The 23,011-nt window shown below is 49.1% G+C and overlaps 1 protein-coding gene across 1 annotated transcript in view; it reads left to right on the forward strand.

Annotated features, from left to right (window-relative positions):
* Nucleotides 1-14,441, forward strand: part of LOC140418077 (uncharacterized) — a 139,298-nt gene extending 124,857 nt beyond the window's left edge. The window contains exons 3-4 of the mRNA XM_072501500.1: nt 156-287; nt 9,352-14,441. Coding sequence (XP_072357601.1) covers nt 156-287; nt 9,352-10,403 — 1,184 coding nt within the window. The 3' untranslated portion in view covers nt 10,404-14,441. The remainder of the gene's footprint in view (nt 1-155; nt 288-9,351) is intronic.
* Nucleotides 14,442-23,011: the final 8,570 nt, after the last annotated feature.

Here is a 23,011-nt window from a genome sequence, read left to right on the forward strand (position 1 = left end):
GCAGACAACAAGTGGGAGGTGGATTTGAGACCAGGAGGAGATCAGCCATGATCTGACTGAATGGTGGAGCAGGCTCGAAGGGCTGAATTGTCTTTCTGCTCCAATCCCTATGTTCCTATGAACACCTGTATGATCCATTGCGACCGCACCCACAGGTGGTGCCTGCAGCTCGGAGGAACATCGGCTCATAGCGGATGAGTTGGAGTCCGAGCTTCGAGCAGTACCATTCTACAGGAAGAACATCATCCGGGAGCCAGGGAACTTCAGATTTGGTCAGGGTCAGGATGGTGCGACTGACTCTGGCAGAATTGGGGGGATCCAAAACGTAGAGCTGGAGAAAACTCTTGTCCAACAGCTTTGCCGTTCTCACAACCGATGTGTATGTTTGCAGTGACTGCAGGGAGGATGAGCAAACTGACCACAGCACTGTGGTGCAGGACAGCATTCCCATGGGAGCTGCTGGGGAGGGGTGCAGGGTGGAGAGTTAAAACAATTATAGTTGTCCTAGCGGCAGTACTGTTAGCAGAATCTATCCAGTTCTCTGCAGCCAAAGGTGTGACTCCTGAAGTCTATATTACCTACCTGCTGCCAGGGTTCAGCACAATTCCTCGGGGCAGGAGATGGAATTGTAGTGGGAGGGGAAGGATCCAGTTATTGAGGTCATATGAGTACCGAGGACGTCAGGTAGGAGTAAGATGACACATAATGTAGGAACAGTGACACAAAGCCGAGTGGGAAGGTAAGCTGTGAGCACGATGCAGAGATGTACGGGCAGCAGGTTGGCACAGTGGTTAGCACTGGTGCCTCACAGCGTAAGGGACCTGGGTTTGAATCCCGCCTTGGGTGATTGTATGGAGTTTGCGGGTTCTCCCCGTGTCTGCTTGGGTTTCCTCCTGGTGCTCATGTTTCCTGCCACAGTCCAAAGATGTGCAGGTTATGTGGGGATACAGGGATAGAGCGGGGGTAAGCCTATGTGAGGTGCTCTTTCGGAGGGTCCTGCAGACTCGATGGGTCAAATGGCTCCTTTTGCACGGTAGGGATTCTATAGTCTATGCTTCAGTGTGATTTGGACAAGCTGAGTGAGTGGCTGATTCAGCAAAATGTGAGTTCATCCGCGATGGTAGCAAAAACGGGGATGCAGATTATTATCTGACTGGCTATCTATAAAGAGAGGAGAGTGTGCAACAGTTCAGCAAAGTGGAGAGAGACCCTTTCAGGCATAACCTGCAAATCCTTCTGCCAGTGGCATACTAAAAAACCCTACAGCCAAAGCTTTTTGCTATAGACCTGGCTTCTTGCATTCATTACATCATCTTTATCCCACTCAGATGTCCCATGACCTGCTGACCTAAGTCTAAACACAATGTCTCAAATTATCTATTCTCCAGGGAATCTCCAGCAAAGAGTTCCAATTCGGCATCTCTTTGTGAACAAGTAAATGGTTAAAATTCACCATGACGTCACCATTTGCGACCTCTTAACTGTAGCTTTAGCAAACACTGGGTCTGGATACCTTAACCTAGGTTATTTAAATAATATTACTGCAACAGAAATATATATTACAATTTCCAACATTCATCACAAGAGTCTTTGAATATTTTCAAGATTGGGCGAGATAGATTCTTGATAAACTTTTTAAAAATACATTTAGAGTACCCAATTCTTTTTTTCAAATTAAGGGGCAATTAAGCATGGCCAATCCACCTACCCTGCACACCTTTGGGTTGTGGGGGTGAGATCCACGTAGACACGGGGAGAATGTGCAAACTCCACACGGACAGTGACCCAGGGTTGGGTCCTCGGCGCCGTGAGGCAGCAGTGCTAACCACCATGCCACACCTAGATTCCTGATAATCAAGAGGGTGAAAAGTTATTGTGGGGCAGGGGGTAGGTGGGAATGTGGATTGGAGGTTACAATCAGGTGGAGTTGTATAATTGCTGGTTAGGCCTCAGCTAGAGTACTGTGTGCAATTCTGGTCGCCATACTGGAGGAAGCATCTGATTGCACTGGAGGGAGTGCAGAGGAGATTCGCCAGGATGTTGTCTGGGATGGAGAATTTCAGCTATGAAGCGAGGCTGGGTAGGCTTGGGCTGTTTTCCTTAGAGCAAAGAAGGCTTGGGGGGTGGATAGGATTGAAGGATAGAAAATTGTGAGGGATATAAATGAGGTTGATCGGAATAAACTTTTCCTCTTGGTAGAGGGGTCAATATGCAGGGGCATAGATTTAAGGTAAGGGGCAGGAGATTTAGAGGGGAATTGAGGAAAACCTTTTTCACCCAGAGGGTGGTGGGAATCTGGAACTCACTGCCTTAAAGCGTGGTAGAGGCGGGAACCCTCACAACATTTAAGAAGCATTGAGATGAGCACTGAAACAGCACACAAGGCTATGGACCAAGTGTTGGGAAATGGGATTGGAATAGACAGAGTGCTTGATTGCTGGTGCATGTGGTGATCTCTATGTGTGCATGTACACAAAGGGTTAATGTGTAATCAGTAGCACCACGTGACCACTAGAGGGCCGGACCAACGGGGGTATAAAAGGCAGTCACATTGGGTCTCTCTCTCTCTCTTGGGTGCACTGTAATCAAAGCAGCAAAAGACTAGTTTGGATAGCCAGTGGAGTTACGTATAGTTACCATAGTTAGATCTTGTTAACCTTATCGCTAGTATCAGAGTTAAAGTAAAGAACTCATGTAAATATTGTTGTAGCTACTCAATAAACCTTTTGTTACTACTGGAAGAGTTCAAATCTGCTTCATCGGGATTTAGAATACCTCATCACTAACCAAGGATTGAGTAGCAAATGTTACCTGCCACACAGGGAACAAAACATGGTACCAGTCGAGTGGCTTTAACAGAACTAGTTAGATTAGGTTAGATGATCTCTTATGTGTGCATGTAAACAAGGGGTTAATGTGTAATCAGTAGCAGCACAGTGCAGGCATGATAGGCCGAAGGGCCACTTTCTGTGATGTAAAACTCTCTGACTCTATGAGACCTGGGTGTCCGCGTACACCAGTCGCTGAAGGTAAGCATGCAGTTGCAGCAGGTGGTAAAGAAGGCAGAGGGTATGTTGGCCTTCATAACAAGAGGCTTTGAGTACAGGAGCAGGGATGTCTTGCTGCAATTGTACAGGGCCTTGGTGAGACCACACCGGGAATATTGTGTGCAGTTTTGGTCTCTTATCTGAGGGCGGATGCTCTTGCGATAGAGGGAGTGCAATGAAGTGATGGTGAGACTGAGGAGAGATTGAGTGCCTGAGGATTATATTCTCTGGAGTTCAGAAGAATGAGGGGGATCTGGAAACTTACAAAATTCGAACAAGCCTTGACATGGTAGATGCACGAAGGATGTTCCGAATGGTGGGGGCGTCCAGGACCAAGGGTCACAGTCTGAGGATACAGGGGAGAGCATTTAGAACAGATGAGGAGTGATTTCTTCACCCAGAGAGTGGTCGGCCTGTGGAATTTGCTACCACAGAAAGTAGCTGAAGCCAAAACATTCTGCGCGGTATTCTCCATCCCGTCACGCCCGTCTACTGTTGCGGCGTGCCCCCATCGACAGTGGGATCCTCTGTCCCAGAAGCCAACCAATGGGTATTCCCGATATGCCCAGGTGGACCAGTACATCCTCTTTCATGTGGGCCGCACCCACCAGGATGCCCGGGCAGCGGGGTTCGCTGCCGACGCCAGGATGCGCCAGGTCCAGGGGGTGATCGATGGCATGCATGTCGCCCTAGGGGCACCTGTGGATAACAGTCCACTCGACAATAACAGAAAGGGCTGCCACTCCATTAACATCCAGTTGCTTTGCGACCAACAGATGTGCATCGTGCATGTCTGCACCCGATACCCGGGCAGTGTGCACGACTCCTTCATACTGGCACACTCAATGATCCCCAACATGATTGAGGGGCAACCCCCCCTCGCTGAGAGGCTGGCTGCTGGGCGGCAGGAGTTACCCGTTGCGGTTGTGGCTGATGACGGCTATCCGGAGGCCACAGACCGACGCGAAGACCCACTACAACGATGTCCATACAGCGACCAGGGGTGTGGTCAAGTGGTGCTTCGGAGTCCTTAAGATGCGCTTCAGGTGCCTGGACCGCTCTGGAGGAACCCTCCAGTACGAGGCTAGGAGGGTCGCCCGCACCGTGGTGGCCTGCTGCGTCCTCCACAATATAGCCCAGCAGAGGGATGATGTGCTGGAGGAGGATGAGGAGGAATGGCAGGCCTTGTCCGATGAGGAGAATGCAGGGGAGGCAGACAATGAGCGGGACATGGGATCCGGGATGACATGGGAGGCCGCACAACACCAGGACCAGCGCTCATGGGACGCCCTCGTCACCTCCTGTGCCACGACTATGCCACCAACCTGTGGGTCTGTGCCCACTCTGCCAGTGACTGGTTCACCTCCCGCCGGGTGTGGGCCACCTCCCTCTGGGACACCCCGCCCAGTGTCTGCGCCATGCCGGCCAGCGCCTGGGCAATGCCGCCGACGTTCTCAGCCATGGCCTGCTGTGACCGGGCCATACTGAGGAGCGCCGCTGCAATGCTCAGGTGGCTCGATGCCCCCGCCTGCACAGTATGCCCCAGGCCTTGCACATGCTGACCCATGTCCGACACCATCGCCCCCATTGCCTCCACTGCGGATGCCACCCGTGTGCTGTCGGACTGGGTGGCATGCATGACCGGCACCACCCCCTGCTCCTGCCCACGGATGGGCTCCTCCACCTGCCTCTGCAGGTGCTCGATGCTCGCCGACAACCCCTCATGAGAGTGCCACGGGAGCCACTTCCCGAATGTGCCCAACCGAGGTGATAGTCTCTGAGATGGTGCAGGGTGTTGGAGACAGCAGTGACGGACAGTCAGTGTCCTCTTCCGACCCGGGCTCCGGGGTTTCCTGAGTCTCGGGCAGAGGGCTGGCCGGCTGGGGGGCACCGACTCTGGCACTGGCTGGGGGCCGGGGGGGGGGGGGGGGGGGGGGGGGGGGGGGTTATGGATGGACCGGCTCCATCTCTGGCAGGTACTGTAAGACACAAGATTACATGTATGGTTAGAGAGCAGGCCGGGAGTGGCATGGGGGTGGGGGGGGGGGGGGCGGTGTGAAGGGGGTAATGGGTGTGTGGGGGGTGCCTGCACATGTGTGATGGGGATCCGCAACTAAGCAGGGTCTCACTGCTCGCCCGCTGCCGAGCTCCACCTCGGTGACCTCCCTTTCCTCCGGGATGCCGACCATGTCCAGAGCCCTCTGCTCGGGCCTGGTGAGGGGCCGCAGGTCTGGTGGTCACCCGTCGGTTTTCTCCCGCTCCCGGCGGTTATGCGCTGCCTTCTCCTGGGGATGGGGGCGGGGGGGCGGAACACAAACAACGACACTGTTCGACGTTCCGACACAAGCATCCCAGGAATTGGCTAGATGATGTCACCAGTGGCCAGGGCACACGGCCATTGCGGATGGCATGGGTGCAGGCATGTGGGACAGGGTGGGGGTTTGACTGTCCTCCAGAGGGGAGGGAGGGGCCGGGTTATGTGTGTGTGTGAGGGGGGGGGGGTTAATGCCAAGGGCACAGCGCTGCCCACTCACCCTGGCCGCCCTGAGGAGATGGGGCCATTTCTTCCTGCACTGGATGCCAGTCCGGGCGACTTTGCCCACGCCGCTGACCGCATCTGCCACCTGCGCCCAGGCATGGCGAACGGCGGTGCCTGGCGATCTTCCTCCTGGGCCGGATACAGGATCATCTTTCTCTCCTCCACGGCGTCCAGCTCAGCGTCCCTGAACCGTGGCGCTGCTCTCCTTGCAGCCATCTTGTTGACCGGGAAGGTGTGTGTGGGGCGATGGATCGTTTAAGTGCGGCTGCGACGTGTGAGCCTCATGTGCGCCAATCACGGACCCGGCAAATCCCGGCGCCGTTCTGCATTGAACCGGTTGAGTTCCACATGGCGATGGTGCCAGCCCATTTAGAGTTGCTGAATCGGTACACCTGTAGCGCCGTTTTACCTGTCGTAAAACACCACGGTTTCCACGCCGCAGAAAGGGAGAATCCAACCGCCTGTGTTTGTCAGCACTGCCACCTGAGAGTTTATTGCCACCGAATGAGCAATTTCCTCATTGCCGTTCTCCCGCTCAAATCACCAACCCTACCCTCACTCCGCAACACCCCCCCCCCCCCCCCCCCCCGCAACCCTGCACGTTCATCCGAATCAGATCACAATCTAGTCCCCTTTTGAACGCTTCAATTGAACCGGCCTTCACAGCACCCTCGGGCGACGCATTCCAGACCCTATAACCACTTGCTGCGCAAAAGCACACCTCGTTTGTTTTTGCTTAAGTGGCCCTTTCATTCCCGAGATGGAACAGTCCTTCCCCATCTCCTCCGTCCAGGCTCCTTCATGCATTTCGAATACTCCTGTCAAATCTCCTCTCGGCTGCTTTTTTCCAACTGCAGTCCAAGAGTCTGGCACACAGGAGGGTTAATGTGGGACTGAGCACGTTACCGTCCACGCAGTGATGTAAGAGGCGCATGGGCCCCGCACTCAGGGCCAGTCTCGTGTTGGACGGAGCTCGTCTCAGTAATGGTCACAGCCACATCAACTGATGTACTTTGGGAAAGTAAACCTGCTGTCCTTACCTGGGCTGCTCCACATGTGACCACATCTGGGCCTATGACGATGTGGTTGACTCTTCAATGCTCTTCAAATGGCCCGAATAAGGCATTCAATTCAAGGGCAATTATAAGTGGGCAATACCCGCATTCCCATGAGCGAAAAAGAATATATCCCTTCCTGGTCTGAGAGGATTCATTGAATTTGGTGAAGAAGTGGAACAGGTTTAATCAGCTGAAAGTGCTCTCGCTCAATGTCGAGCTGGTCAGCCTGTCTCCTTCCCCTTCTTCGTGGCCGAGCAAGTGGGCTGATGGGAGAGTGTGGTGCATACACGTGATGAACCAAACTCTGCGACAACATTTGTCTCACAAGCAGTCAGGGCGACCAATTCGGTCGGAGGTTGTTCTGGAATTTGGATTCCTGTCCAATATCCCCCAGGACATAATTTTTCTCAGACCTCACTGCTCCTCCCGCTGCCCGATTCAATTGGCATTGGTGTCCGCACAAATGCAGCCCCAGGGCCGGCACAGTGTGTGAATGCAGAGCAGCCACCTGGGTGCAGCTCTGGCCGGAACCCCACTCTCCTCCCAGCTTTGACAGCTGGGCGCATGGGCCCTGCAGAGGCTTGAGTGGGATGGCGACAGTCCGGGGAGGTATGATGGGCAGAGGGAGGGGAGATTCGATGGAAAGGCCCCCGAGGAAGGGTGAGTGGAGGGGGTTGGGCGGCATGGGAAGCCGGGGTGTCCGGGAGGCCCAGGAAGTGATTTGGGCATGTTGAAGGCGGGGCATCATAAGGAATTAGGGTCAGCAGGAGGGGTGGAGTGCGGTGATCCGAGTGCACACGTTACCAGACATGGCAGTGCCGCTCTCCACCGCACACTCCCTCCAACTGAGATTGCCTATCCCAAGGTGTTGCTCACCGTGCAAGGGATCTTCCAGTCACCATTCCAGAATCAGGGGACGTGGGGGCAATCACCTGACTTTGGGGACATTCCCATAAAATCCAGGATGGCACGGGCAGCACTGTGGCACAGTGGGTTAGCCCTGCAGCCTCACGGCGCCGAGGTCCCAAGTTCAATCCCGGCTCTGGGTCACTGTCTGTGTGGAGTTTGCACATTCTCCCCGTGTTTGCGTGGGTTGTGCCCCCTCAACCCAAAGATGTGCAGGGTAGGTGGATTGGCCACACTAAATTGTTCCTTAATTGGAAAAAATGAATTGGATACTCTGAAATTTAAAAATTAAAAAAAATCCAGGATGGCTGCTGTGGTGCTCACAATAAATTGAGATATCAGGCGTTTCAGGACAGGAAAGGTGGGAAATGTTGAGAAAAGTGCCCATATGGGCTTTGTGTGTGTTTTATGCAGAGTGAAAATGAACTCAATTGGAGTAAATGGTTGTCCCTCCCGGATAACTGGGACCAAAGTTGGGAACGGCAAGCCCCGCCCACTGGTTTGTCCCTGCCACAAGATGGTGGCGGTGGCGCAGACGTGCTGATCCTGTCGGCCACCTTTCCTCTGGCTCACAAGATGGCGGCCGGTTCCCAGGGTAACCCTGGCCGGCTGCCCCGGAAGCGCTGCTCCACTCGGAGGTGGGGGGAGGGGGAGGGAGTCAGACCTGTCTCCGCGTGACGTACGGATGACTGACGGCGATTCGAGCCAATAGCACCGATAGGGTTGGATGCAGAAGACCAGATGGTCCTCCAACCAATCACAGAGAGCCGGGGGCGAGACGCGCCCCGTCACCCCCACGGTGACGTCCACCGTAACGAAGGGACGGATGGCTGGACCAATGGTCATCGAATATTGGACCGGAGGACTAGGCGGTCCTCCAACCAATCAGGGAGGATGGGGTCTGCTCTCTCTCTCTCTCTCTCCCCTCCCCGCCCCCAAGGTTTGTTCTGTCTTCATTGTCCAGTAGAAACTCCCAGTGAGGAGTTATCACTGGGATTGGTTCTTCATTAAATTATTAACAAAATGCAGATCTCTGTCTCACGAAGAAAAGATAAATTATTCCTGCAATGTGGTGTTGACAACTGGTTGTGATTTGTGCCAAGCATTTTAAGCTGTGTGAGTGAAATGAGGGTTCATGGTGGGAATATCATTGTAATTATTACTGGATGGTTCTGCAGAGATGGTGGTGGAGGATGGACCAACTCCTAAAGATTCTGGGGTGGAGCAAAGGGCGGGTTGGTGAAGGATGGGTGGGGTGTGTGTCCTAAATTGGGAAGAACATGCAACTCAGTGATGGGATCAGAGTGGGTCCTGAGGAGGGGATGAGACAGGAGGTCAATGAAGTAGAGGGGGTTTAGAGTAGGGTAGGGCGGGACAACTTTCCAAATTGGAGGGGGTGGGGTGGGGTAGGGACTCAGATACAAAGGGAAGTGCTGGGGAAAAGTTGCGTAAGAAGTTGAATTGTCTGCTCCCAATTTCAGTCTACCTCGAGTGACAATTTCTGTCAACTCCTTTTGCAGGGTGACAGACGGGAAATTCGAACCATCAATCACGCCAAGATCTGACAGTCACTCGATTCAACAGTGTTTGAACAACATCGGCCTTTGAATGTGGAAGGAGAAATGTTTCTGTCTGGGCAAAGTGACTGGAAGAGCACCAAGGTACACACACCCGAGTGAGAGTGTTCCATGAACTGACTGTGGAAAGAGATTTAACTGGTTACACAGCCTGAAAAAACATCACACCATTCACAGCGGAGAGAGGCTGTATTCCTGTTGTGCGCTTGGGTGAGGCTTAAGTTGATCGTCCGACCTGGAGAGGACAAAGGACGCCCACACCATGGAAAAACCATGGAAATGTGGGGACTGTGGGAAAGGATTCAATTATCCATCCCAGCTGGAATCTCATCGACGCACTCACACCGGGGAGAGGCCATTCACCTGCTCACAGTGTGGGAAGGGATTTAGTGACTCATCTAGCCTGCAGACTCACCAGAGAATCCACACCGGGGAGAGGCCGTTCACCTGCTCGGAGTGTGGGAAGGGCTTCACTGATTCGTCCAACCTTCAGAGGCACCGCCGCATCCATTCTGGGGAGAGGCCGTTCACCTGCCCCGAATGTGGGAAAGGCTTCAGCGATTCGTCCAGCTTGCTGACACACCAGCGGGTTCACACCGGGGAGAGGCCTTTTATTTGCCCTGAGTGTGGAAAGGGATTCGCTCAGTCAGCCAACCTGCTGGCGCACCAGCGAGTTCACACTGGGGAGAGGCCGTTCACATGCTCCGTGTGCGGCAAGGGATTCACCCAGTCATCTAACCTGCTGACCCACCAGCGTCTTCACACTGGGGAGAGCCCATATGTCTGCTCCATGTGTGGGAACGGATTTGGTGATCCATCAGCCCTGCAGACGCACTGGCAGGTTCATGCTGGGAAGAGGCCGTTCACCTGCACCGAATGCGGGAAAGGATTTGTTCATTCTTCCCACCTCCTGAAACACCAGCGCATTCACACTGGGGAGAGGCCGTTCACCTGCTCCGTGTGCGGGAAGGGATTCACTCAGTTCTCTAACCTGCTGACGCACCGACGCGTGCACACCGGGGAGAGGCCGTTCACCTGCTCCGTGTGCAGGAAGGGATTCACGCAGCTGTCCAGCCTGCTGACGCACCGACGGGTCCACACCGGGGAGAGGCCCTTCACCTGCTCTGTCTGCGGGAATGGATTCAGTGATTCGTCCACCCTGAGGAAACACCGGCTTGTTCACACCGGAGAGAGGCCGTTCACGTGCACAGTATGCGGGAAGGGATTCACTTCTTCGTCCAACCTGCTGAGACACCAGGGCAACCACACCGATTAGAGACTTTTCTCAGTGTGGAGACTTTGGGAGTGATTTTTTAAAAAACTGATAGCACCTTCATACACAGTCAGAGAGATCTACAGCACAAAAAAGGCCCTTCGGCCCATTGCATCCGCGCGAGTCAAAAAACAACCACCTCATCACCTTTTGGTTTTGACAAAGAGTCCGGACTCAAAATGTTAGCTCTTTTCTCTCCCTGCAGATGCTGCCAGACTTGCTGAGATTTTCCAGCATTTTCTCTTTCACCTCATCACCTAATTTCTAATTCCATTTTCCAGCAGATGGCCCATTGCCTTGTATGTGTTGGCACTGCAAGTGCACATCTAAATACCTCATAAATGTTATGAGGGTCTCTGCCTCCACCACCCTTTCAGGCAGTGAGTTCCAAACTCCCACCACCCTCTGAGTGAAAGGTTTTCTTCACACCCCTTCTAAACCTCCTGCCCCTTAGATTAAATCTGTGTCCCCTGGTCATTGATCCCTCCAGCAAGGGGAAAGGCTTCTCCCTGTCTATCTATGCCCCTCATAATTTTATATACATCTCAACCATGTCACCCCTCTGCTCCAAGGAAAGCAATCGCAGTCTATCCAATCTCCCTTCATAGCTAACACTCTCCAGCCCAGGCAACATCCAACATCCTGGTAAATCTTCTCTCCACCCTTTCAAGTACTATCACCCCCCCCCCCCCCCCCTCCCACACACACACACACACACACTCTCCCGCCTATAATGTGGATGTGGATTCCAGAACTGCATATGATACTCTAGCTATGGCCGAATCAGCATTTTATACAGTTCCAGCATAACCTCCCTGCTCGTAAACTCTACGCCTGGGCTAATAAAGGAAGTATACCATATGCCTGCTTAACCACTGTATCCACCTGCTCTGCAACCTTAAAGGACCAGTGTACATACATCCCTCTGATGCTCGATGCTTCCCAAGGTCCTGCGTTTATCATGTATTCCCTTGCCTTTTTTGTCCTGCCCAAGTGCATCACCTCACACTTATCCGGATTGAATTCCATTTGCCACTGATCAGCCCATCTGACAAACCCGTCTATATCCTCCTGTAATCTTAGGCTTTCTTCCTCACTATTTACCGCCCCACCAATTTTTGTATCATCTGCGAACTTACTGATCAATCCTCCGACATTCATGTCTAAATCATTTATGTGAACCGCAAACAGCAAAGGCCCCAACACTGATCCCTGTGGGCCCCCACTGGGCACAGGCTTCCAGTCAGAAAACATCCCTCGACCATCACTCTCTGCTTCCTGCCACTCAGCCACTTCTGGATCCAATTTGCCAAATTTCTTTGGATCCCCTGGGCTCTTACCTTCGCTGGCAGTCAAATGCATTTCTCTCACCTACATACCTGGTCACCTCTTCAAAAATTCAATCAAATGGGTCAGACATGACCTCTCCTTAACAATTAATCCATGCCTCTCCAATTGCAGATTAATTCTGTCTCTCACAATTGCTTCCAATAGTTTCCCCAACACTGAGGTTAGACTGACTGGCCTGTAGTTTCCTGGTTTATCTCTTCCTCCCTTCTTGAATAATGGTACCACTTTCATAGAATCATAGAATATACAGTGCAGAAGGAGGCCATTCGGCCCATCAAGTCTGCACCGGCCCTTGGAAAGAGCATCCTACCTAACCATACGCCTCCACCCTATCCCTGTAACACAGTAACTCCACCTAACCTTTTTGGACACTGAGGACAATTTACCATGGCTAATCCACCTAACTGCACATCTTTGGATTGTGGGAGGAAACCCACGCAGACACGGGGAGAACATGCAGACTCCGCACAGACAGTGACCCAAGCCGGGAATCGAACCTGGGTCTCTGGAGCTGTGAAGCAACTGTGTTAACCACTGTGCTACCGTGCTGCCCCTATGACTATCCTCCAGTTCTCTGGCATCTCTCTGCTGGCCAGAGAGGAATTGAATATTGCTCGTGCCTCTGCTACTTCCTCCTGTGTTCACTCAACCCCCTGGGATATACTTCCTTCTGCACTGGAGATTTGTCTACTTTTAAGCCTGCCAGACCACTCAGAATCTTCTCTCTGCCAATGTTAATTTCTTTCATTTTATCACAGTCCTTCTTCATGATTTCTATACCCAAGCTTTCTCTCTCAAGATTGAACACTGACATAACGTGTTCATTTACCTACACGCTTCGGCTCTACACACAAGTTACCAGTATGGTTCTTAATGGGCTCTACTCTTTCCCTAGTTATCCTTTAACCCATAATGTACTTGTAAAACAACTTAGGATTTTCCTTTATTTTACCTGCCAGTATCCTTTCATGTCCACTTTTTGCTCTGCTAATTCCCCTTTTGTACATTCTTTGTGCCTCTAGGGCTTCTTCTGTTTTGAGCCCTCAATATGTCATAACCCTCCCTTTTTCACCTGATCCAATACTGTGTATCCCTTGATATCCAGGGTTCACTGGATCAGTGTGTACCATCCTTTTTCTTGATTGGAACATGTTGGCCCTGTACTCTCCCTATTTCCTTCTTGAACCTGTCCCACTGATCTGTCATAGATTTACCTAAAAGTGTCTGCTCCCAGTCTACTCTGGCCAAATTATATCTGATCTTATTAAAATCGGGCCTTCCTATTTAGAACTTTGATCTCAGGTCCATCTTTGTCCTTTTCCTTTAAAAAAAAATAAATTTAGAGTACCCAATTTTTTTTTTTCCAATTAAGGGGCAATTTAGCGTGGCCAATCCACCTAACCTGCACATCTTTGGGTTGTGGGGGTGAAACCCACGCAGACACAGGGAGAATGTGCAAACTCCACAAAGATAGTGACCTGGGGCCAGGATTGAACCTGGGTTTTCAGTGCCATGAGGCAGCAGCGTTAACCACGAGGCCATCGTGCCGCCCCTATCGTTGTCCTTTTCCATAACAATGTTGAATCTAACAGAGTTATGATCACTTTGCAAAATGCTCCCCCACTGATACTTCAACCACTTGCCCGGCTTCGTTACCGAAAATTAAGTCCAGGATTGTCCCCTCTCTTCTACGTACTGGCTTAAAACGTTCTCCTGGATGCCTTTTAAGAATTCCACTCCCTCATAAGATTTCATATTTTGGCTTCTCCAATTAATATTGGGGAAGTTGAAATCCCCCACTGTCACTACCCTATTACTTTGACACTTCTCTGAAATTTGCCTACATATCTGCTCTTCTATTTCTCTTCGACTGTCTGGGGGCCTATAAAACTCTCCCCGCCATGTGATTGCGCCTCTTTAGTTTTTAAGTTCTCCCCAATGGCTTCGGTTGAAGAGCCCTCTAAGATGACATCCCTCCTTACTGCTGTAATTGATTCTCTGATCAAAATTGCGACACCCCCTCTTTTCTCTCCTTCCCTCTCTCTGAAGATTCTGTATCCTGGAATATTGAGCTGCCAATCCTGCCCCTCAACCATGTCTCAGTGACAGCAATGACATCATACCCCCATGTTTTTTTATTTGTGCCCTCAATTTATGTGCCTTGTTCGTCAGACTCCTTGCATTAAAATAAATACCATTCAATCTTGCCAAACTCGCTGTGAATAAATGGTCTAGACATTGTATGCCTTCCTGACTCACTTGATGTCTTTTCCAATTTTGGCTGTGCATCAAGCCTCTGTTGTGCCTTCTCTCATGATCCCAGGACCCTACAAGTTAGTTTAAACCCTCTCCATCAGTACCATCAAACCTCCCTGCAAGGACACTGGTTCAGTTCGGTTCTGTTGCAAACCATTGCCCTTGTACATGTCCCACTGTCCCCAGAAACGAGGAGGGCGGTGGTCCTTGCTGTGTGAAGGGGTTTAAAATGTCCTCCCAGCTGCTGAGAGATAATGGAGTTCACAAGTGAGTGCAGGGGTTGGATTCTGCTTTTATTGCTGCTGTTGATCACATCCAGGACTGGACCAGGTTCATTCGGACAGTTGGGTCTGTTCCTTTAATCGATCCAATGACTGGTGTGAAGATCCATGTTCTGGTCATGTTCAATCAATAAAATAAACAAATAAATAATCAGCTGTGTTTTTTTCCTTCAATTCATTCACTGGAGTGGACGTCGTTATCACAACCAATATTTATCACTCCTACAAAATTGCCCTTGAACGGAGTGGCTTGCCCTGGGTCATTTCAGAAGGCTTTTAAGAATCGACCACAATGCTGTAGATTTGGAGTCACTTGTAGGCCAGGCTCCGGATAAGGACGGCAGATTTCCTTCCATGAAGGGATCTGCTTGAAATAGATGGGTTTTTACGACAACCGATAATGATTTAATGGTCTTCATTAGACTGTTAATTCCAGGGACTCTCATCTCTAAGATAAGACGAGAGCTTATCCTTCATGGCTCCAGGCCGCTGCAGTGCATTTTTATGAGGCTGCAGTAAAAGTCTGTGGGATCTTTGCCTTTATTAATGGAGACATCGAACACAATCGCAAGGATTTTTATATTACGTGATCGCCATATGGTGTACTCTTTGCTTTACTTCCAGAATGGTCTGATGGTTAGATTTCAATGAAACTAGAATCTTAAGTTAAAGCAAATTAGATTTAATGAATAACGAATATAAATACTAATGAGTTTGTTCACTCTACAGAACTATAACTGATGATAAAGTAAATCAGTAAAAGTATTAACTTTGTTTAACTACACGTGGAAACTAAGCTATATCTCTCTAACACTCTGCTGTCTTGTCACTCTTGGTTACGAAGAGACCCAAGATCCTCGGAGTTCAGTTTATACACCTGAATCTAGTGCTGCCATCGAGTGGTTGTCTAACACTATGATGCAGTTGTTCACCCTTCATCAGATTATACAGATCACTACAAGGATGTCATGGTGTTTGCAAGACTCCAATTCACCAACAGCTGGGGGGGGAGTGGAATTGTTTCCAATTGTGGGGACGACACTTTGGGAAGGATGTGACGACATTAGAGAGAGTGTGGAAAAGATTCAGGAGAATGGTCTCAGGAACGGGGAGGTTCAGTTCAGTAGGATAGATTGAAGAAGGTGTGAGTTGTCCTGGGAGGAGTGAAGAGTGAGGGGAAGTTTGACAGAGCTGTTCAAAATCCATGAGGGGTCCGGTCAGTGTAGATGGAGATGAACTATTTCCTTTGGTGGAAGGATGTGGAAACGACCCAGATTTGTGGCGCTGAGTGGATGAAATAAAGGGGAAGTGAGGAAAAACGTTCTTAATGCTGCGAGGGTTTAGGATCTGGATCGCGCTTCCTGAGAAGGTGCTGGAGGCAGACTCAATGTGGATTTCAAAGGGAACTTGAATGATTATCAAAAGAAAATATTTGCAGGGCTACGGAAAGGTGGGGGAATGAAATGAGCTAGGTAACGCTTAGAGAGTGCCGGCAAAGATGACATGTTTCTGCAATAAGACACAGCATGACCTTTATCCTTAACTTGTGCTTCAACAAAATGTCATTTTTCAACAACAGTCAGATTCTGTACGACCAAGGGACCATTTGCATGCCATAGCCTTCCAGAATTCACTTTAATTCTCCATAGCATTCTATCTATTTTCCAAGGTAAGCAAATATCTCTTGACCGTGGATGCCCAAGTCCCTTCTTCTGGTTCCCTTTTCAATGCTTCCAAGTTGATCCTGCTGATCACTCCCTTTGCCACAAAGATCTGTGAGGATCACTATAGATTTTCCCCCCAGCTTCAATCTTAGCAATCCTCCAGCTCCATTTTTTTTAACCCCCACATGAAATCCACCTGGAAACTACACACATACTTCAATCATTTGTTGAAGTAAGAGGAGAGAGACCCTTTGGCTATAACTAAGTCTTATAAATAGATCATCCATTGTGCGAGTGTTTACACCTCTCCTTTTGACCTTGAAGATAAACACATTAGTTTTTAAGTACAATTATCGTCGAGCATGTTTGAATTATATTTACTTCAGGTTTGCTTCTCTATGTCTCAATCCAATGCCCCCAATTACTCTACAGTTAAACTTTAATTCCCGTAACAAAATTTTGTATTTTTCTTATTATTCTTCCATATTCTTTCACGGTCTGTGGTCGTTGTTTGCTAGGCCAGCATTTATTGTCCATCCTTACTTGCCCCTTGAACCGCTGCAATGCATATGGTGTTCAGGAGGGATTTCTAGGATTTTGACCCAACGGCAGTGAGGGAACGCGATATAGTTCCAAGCCAGGAGGGTCGATGACTTGGAGGGAAATTTGCTGGTTCCCATTCATCTACTGCCTTTGTACTCCTTCATGGTAGAAAATGGAGAGACAGTACAAGATAAAGAGATAAACTCTAAAGGAGGTGCAGGAGCAAAGGGACCTCAGTATATGTACATAAGTCATTGAAAGTGGCAGGGCATGTTGAGAGAGCAGTTAATAAAGCAGATAGTATCTTTAGCTTCATTAATAGAGGCATTGAGTACAAGCGGAAGACACACTAGTTAGGCCTCACGTGGAGCACTGCGTCCAGCTCTGGGTGCCATTTTTGAGGAAGGATTCAAAGACTTTGGAGAGAGTACAGAGGAGATTCACAAGAATGATTCCAGGGATAAAGAACAGTAGATATGAGGATGGACTGGAGAGATTGGGCCTGTTGTCCTTGGAGAAAAAAAGGCTGAGAGGAGACTTGTTAGAGGTGTAGCCACCTAAAATGGCTGATTCCCGATTAATTTGGCCAAAACCCGATATAAAATGGCTAACTGAAAGGGCTGCTGGGAAAAGCAGCCAACAGGACTCAAACGGACGGCTGCAGGTAAAACAGTGTATTCACCTCTGGGGGAAGCCAGGCAGATCAAATCATGCAGCCATTAACATCACAACAATCCAGCCATCTGCATAGTAAACAGCCATCCCCGGGAACAATTGCTATACATTAACATTTGTAAAGCTACTCCAGACCTCTCGGCACCAAGAGAGGCTAACACAAAGAAAGGTGGGCAACCACCCCCCCGATCAAGGAATGCCCCATTATTGGAGCATATCGAACCGAGTGATTGGGACCAAGTCCAATCACTTGGAACCGGGGTCAAGGTCCGCCCCGAGAGGCGGGAAGCCCCTAGGAACTATAAAAATAGGGGCCAAGTTCAGATCGACCCTTCTCTTCCTGCTCGCAACCTTCGCAAGAACCTTCGACAAAGAAACTGTAAGTTTGACTCCAGCGATCGCTACCCGATAGACACTCCTAACCATCGACCTTTATCAGCCTTTGAATCCCGCGGTCTCAGGACCAATTCGAAAGACCATTTGTTTCCCTGACCTGGTGGGCCATTCCTAAAGTTAAGTATTGGCCTGTTAGTCGTAGGTATTAGTCTAGAAGTAGCCATATTGTATAAGTATTAATTGCTGTATATAATAAATGACCGTTGATTTAATTCTTACTAAGCGGTGTGCTGCATTATTAATCATAACTTGAACTTGAACCACGTGGTGGTATCAGAAAGATACCTGGCGACTCATGAGCAAAGGTGACAGAATTAGAGCTAATAAAACTAAGGCTAATAAGAGCAACAGGTATTTTAGATCTTGAGGGGTGTGGACAGAGAAAATAATGAGAAACTTCCCTGTGAAGAGAGAATTGGGAACTAGAGGGCATAGATTCAAAATAATTGGTGACATTTATTCACCCAGAGAGTAGTTGGAATCTGGAACGGCCTTCCTGAGAGGGTGGTGGAGGCAGGTTCGATCAAGGTATTCGAGAGGGGATTTGATTTCTATCTAAAAGGAGAGGATGTACAAGGTTACGGGGATAAGGCAGGGGAGTAAAACTAGGTAGAATGTTCTGTCAGAGAGTCAGTGCAAATTCAATGGGCTGAATGGCCTCTTGCTACACTGGAAAGATTTGGTGAGATGGTGGTGTTCCCATGCATCCGATGCCCCTTGTCCTAGCTGGTAGAGATCATAAGTTTTGAAGGTGCTGCCAAAGGAGTTTTGGTGAGTTCCTGCAGTGCATCTTGTAGATGGTACACACGGCTGCCACTGTGCATCGGTGGTGGAGGGAGTGACTGTGAAAGGGATGCCAATCAAGCAGGGCTGATTTGTCCTGGTCAATTGAATTTCTTGAGTGTTGTTGGAGCTGCACTCATCCAGGCCAGTGGGGAGTATTCCACCGCCCTCCTGATTTGTGCCTCGTAGATGGTGGACTGGCTTTGGGGAGTCAGGAGGTGAGTTACTCACTGCAGGATTCCCAGTCTCTGTTCTTTATCCCTGGAATCATTCTTGTGAATCTCCTCTGTACTCTCTCCAAAGTCTTTGAATCCTTCCTCACATGGCCATGGCCTGTGCCTTTAATGCAAGCAGAGGATTTCAGCAGCGGGACAGATCAGTGATGACTCGGTTTGACTGATTTGGCTGGTGGCCAATGAACGAGCCTAAAAGGTAGTCTGCTCGGTTACAGGTGGTGATTGGATCTGTTCTCACTGAAATGGTTCAGAGACCTGGGGCGCCATTCTCTGACCCCCCACCGGGTCGGAGAATCGCCGGGGGCCGGCGTGAATCCCGCCTCCGCTGCGTCGCGAATTCTCTGCCACCGGAGATTCGGCGGGGGTGGAAATCGCGCCGCGCCGGTCGACGGGAATCCCCCGGCGATTCTCCGGTCCGCGATGGGCCGAAGTCCCGCCGCTGTCAACCCACGCCAGCTGGCGTGGATTGAACCACCTTTTGGACAGCGGGACACGGCGGCGCGGGTGGGCTCCGGCGTCCTGGGAGGGGGCGGGGCGACCTGGCCCCGGGGGGGTGCCCCCACTGTGACCTGGCCTGCGATCGGGGCCCACCGATCCGCGGGTGGGCCTGTGCCGTGTGGGCACTCTTTTCCTTCCGCCTTTGCCATGGTCTCCACCATGGCGGAGGCGGAAGAGACCCCCTCCACTGCGCATGCTGATGCTCCCGCGCATGCGCCGCCCGGCAAAGTCAGTTTTGCGCCAGCTGGCGGGGCACCAAAGGCCTTTGCCGCCAGCTGGCGGGGCGGAAATCAGTCCAGCTTGGGCCTAGCCCCTCAAGGTGAGGGCTCAGCCGCTCAAGATGCGGAGACTTTCGCACCTTTGGGGCGGCGTGATGCTGGACTGATTCGTGCCGTTTTTGGCGCCGGTCGGCGGACATCGCGCCAATATCGGAGAATCCCGCCCCTTCCTTTGGCAGCTGAGGAAAAAAAATCTCTTTTTCCCAATCTGTGTTCTCCAGAAATAAGCAACTAATTCTTACCAATAGGTCACTGTGGGAAGCAATTCTCTGCAGTAAAGGCTGATGGGAAGCCAGGGGCTTCCCCTGGAAAAGCTGAGAATAAGGTATTGCTAACTGCAAGGAAGATCATTCCAGACTGTCAACCAGATACTTTAATCCACACTCGTACTGTGAAGAAAGTGCACTGGAGAACTCATCGTCTGAAGCAAAAATCTATCGTTTGACCTTAATCCTTAATATCTTTACCCCTTTCCACTCTTCTGTGTTTGTCTGTCTTGTGTGTGTGGGTAGAGGGTGGTGCAGTTAAAGGGGAAGTCAGGTATTAGCTTGTTGTTAAGCATTTACTGCATATTTCAGATTTGTTCTTGTTATTAGTAATCAGTAATTGTGTTTAAACTTACAAACCTGGTGACTGTAATTATTGGGAAGCCAAAGGCCAAAGATTTCGGATATTTTTATAAGAAATCCTGGTTAATTCACTTGTGTTGTGACTCCCAGGCCTGTGGGGCTGGTATTGACCATGCACTTGCCCAGGGTGTCATAACAGGATCGATTGGTTAACTGGCAACTGGTGGGCTGGCCAGGGACAGTATTCTGCCTGACACCGGTCAGTGATTGGCTCCTGTGTGATGCTCTCTGAGAAAACTGGGCAGAAGTATTTTGACCTTGGAAGTGACTCCTGATTGCTGAAGGACTACTTTATTGTTCTGAAAGCAGTGAGTGTCTGGCACGTCCTTTGCTGTGAACCCGAAATGATGCTGAGTCTGCAGAGAAGGTGGACAACCTTGCCAGAGAAAACCATCTCAAGCCTAGAAAGAGTAAGCATCAAAATGAAAGCAGAACTTCAGAAAGACACGAATAGGAAATTATCCCAGTGCATCAAAGATACTTATCCTTCTTTTTTTAATCAATATTTTCTTTCCCTTTCCACCACCCTTTCTCCTCTGTGTTGTTTGTCTGTGTGTGTAGAGAGTGGGGGCAATTAGAAAGGGGGGAATTGGGAAAGTGGTATTAGATATTCTGTCTGATTAATTATAATACTCTACATAATAAAAGGTTACTTGCATTAAAGTTCATGAAGAGGGTAATTAGGGCATCTTGTCATGAGAATGTCGCTTTAAGAAATGTTTGGCTGCTCATGTTACTGCAGTGATGTCAGAGTGTGGGTGGAGCTGAGCTCTGGTTCTGCTTTTTAGTTTCACTTTGAGAAAAGCTTGGGTGTGGCTGTCTTTTTGGTTTCGTTTTTCAGGGTGTTGCAGCTGAAGTCAGCCAAAGCAGCTGTATTGTTGAGCTCTCTGCCATGAAGGACTATCTCTTGATCATTTGGTAAATTCAGAAGAATTATAAATGTTTTCAGTAGTGAATGTAAAATCTGAAGTGCTTCTGTTTAAAGGTTTGTTAAGTCTTCTGGGTGAAAAGGACAGCATACCGATTACTTAGTGTTGTATTCTTTGGGGGGTGTATTTGATTTACTGGTTGCTAAGATGTTCACTGTTTGCTTTAGAAAGGTTAACTTGAGTTCATAGAATAAACATTGTTTTGTTTAAAAAAATACTTTTTCATTTCTGCTGTACCACACCTGTAGAGTGGGCCATGTGCTCCCCATACCATAATCTATTGAAAGTTGTGGGTGAGGTGAACCCCATGATACACTTTGGGGTTCTCTAAACCTTGACCCATAACAATTGGGGGCTCGTCTGGGATAAAAGTCTATCTATTGGATTGGCTTAGTGAACTAAAAGACAGTGAGGGGTGAGCATATTGTGGTTGCTTTTCAGGTGTGGTATTTTAGTTTAAGTGGGGAGTGTGTGGTGGAGACTGTCACACGCAGTACCTTACGGACAGAGACTAAAAGCAGACTGTTAGATTTGGTAAAAACATTGCAGTTAACATTACCTGACAAAATGTGAAAAGATAAGGTAATTATGGCGGTGGTTCAGCATTTCAAGTTGCCTGAGATACAGTTTGACTCATTGGAAATGGCAAAAATTCAGTTACAGATTAAACAAATGGAACATGAGAAAGAGTTAAAGCAGCTTGAATAAGAAAGAGAGGAAAAAGAAAAAGAAAGAGAGAAAGATAGAGAGGACAGAGATAAGGAGAGAGAAGAAAGGAGAAAACAAAGAATAGCCTGAGCAGAACAAAAAGAAAAAGAAAGGGAGATACAGATCAGGGAAAAAGATAAAGAGAGAGAGTTTGAGCTTCAGAAAATGGCGATGAAACATGACAGTCAGTTAAAATTGTCAGACGTAAAGGGAAACGTACAGTTGGATGATGGTGATGAGGATCGTGAGAAAGAGCGTCACAATCAAAGGTGTGGTGGGGATCTATTTAAATATGTCCAAGCATTGCCAAGGCTTGACGAGAAGGAGGTAGAAGCCTTTTTCATTTCATTTGAGAAGGTAGCTAAACAAATGAAATGGCCACAGGACATGTGGGTATTACTGATTCAAACAAAGCTGGTCGGTAGGGCTAGTGAAGTGTTCGCATCACTACCGGAAGAGGTATCTGGGACGTATGAGGAGGTGAAAAAATCCATCTTAGGTGCATATGAACTAGTGCCCGAAGCTTACAGACAAAGGTTTAGAAATTTAAGGAAAGAATTTGGTCAAACATACATGGAGTTTGAAAGGCTCAAACAGAGTAATTTTGATAGGTGGATAAGGGCTTTGAAAATAGACAAACGTATGAAGCTCTCAGAGAAATTATACTTTTGGAGGAGTTTAAAAATTCAATTCCTGATGTAGTGAGAACTCATGTGGAAGAGCAGAGGGTTAAAACTGCGAGATTAGCAGCAGAAATGGCAGATGATTATGAATTAGTTCATAAATCAAAGCATAGTTTCCGATATCAGTTTCAGCCTATGAGGGATAGAAACTGGGGAAAAGGTAGTTTTTCAAGTGGTAAAGGTAAAGGTGATCTGATGGGAGATACTAAGGAGAGTGTACCGCAGATTTTTTTTTAAATCCAGGAGGGTGGAAAAGAAATGAAAAGTTTCAAATGTTTTCACCGTAATAAACTAGGCCATGTAAAGTCACAGTGTTGGTGGTTGAAGAAAAGCACTGGGAAGGCTGATGTGGTAAAACAGGATAAGACTGGGGTTTGTTACAGTGGTAAAGGAAAGCCCAAGGGAAGCGAAGGAGGTGCAAAAGATTGTATAGACTGTTCAAGAGGTGATTGATAAGGTGCCAGGTGTCTTTAAAGAATTTACTTGTGTGGGTAAAGTTTACTCATGTGTATCAGGAGGAGCAGGTAAAGAAGGCACAATTTTAAGAGATACGGGAGCTAGTCAATCTTTAATAGTAAGAGATGAGGAGTTATGTAGTTTGGGAAGAATGTTGCCAGAAAAGGTGGTAATATGTGGAATTCAGGGTGAGAGGAGTAGCGTTCCATTATATAAGGTAAGGTTGGAAAGTCCAGTGAAGAGTGG

The sequence above is a fragment of the Scyliorhinus torazame genome, chromosome 5 (assembly GCF_047496885.1).
Source record: "Scyliorhinus torazame isolate Kashiwa2021f chromosome 5, sScyTor2.1, whole genome shotgun sequence".
Lineage (NCBI taxonomy): Eukaryota > Metazoa > Chordata > Chondrichthyes > Carcharhiniformes > Scyliorhinidae > Scyliorhinus > Scyliorhinus torazame.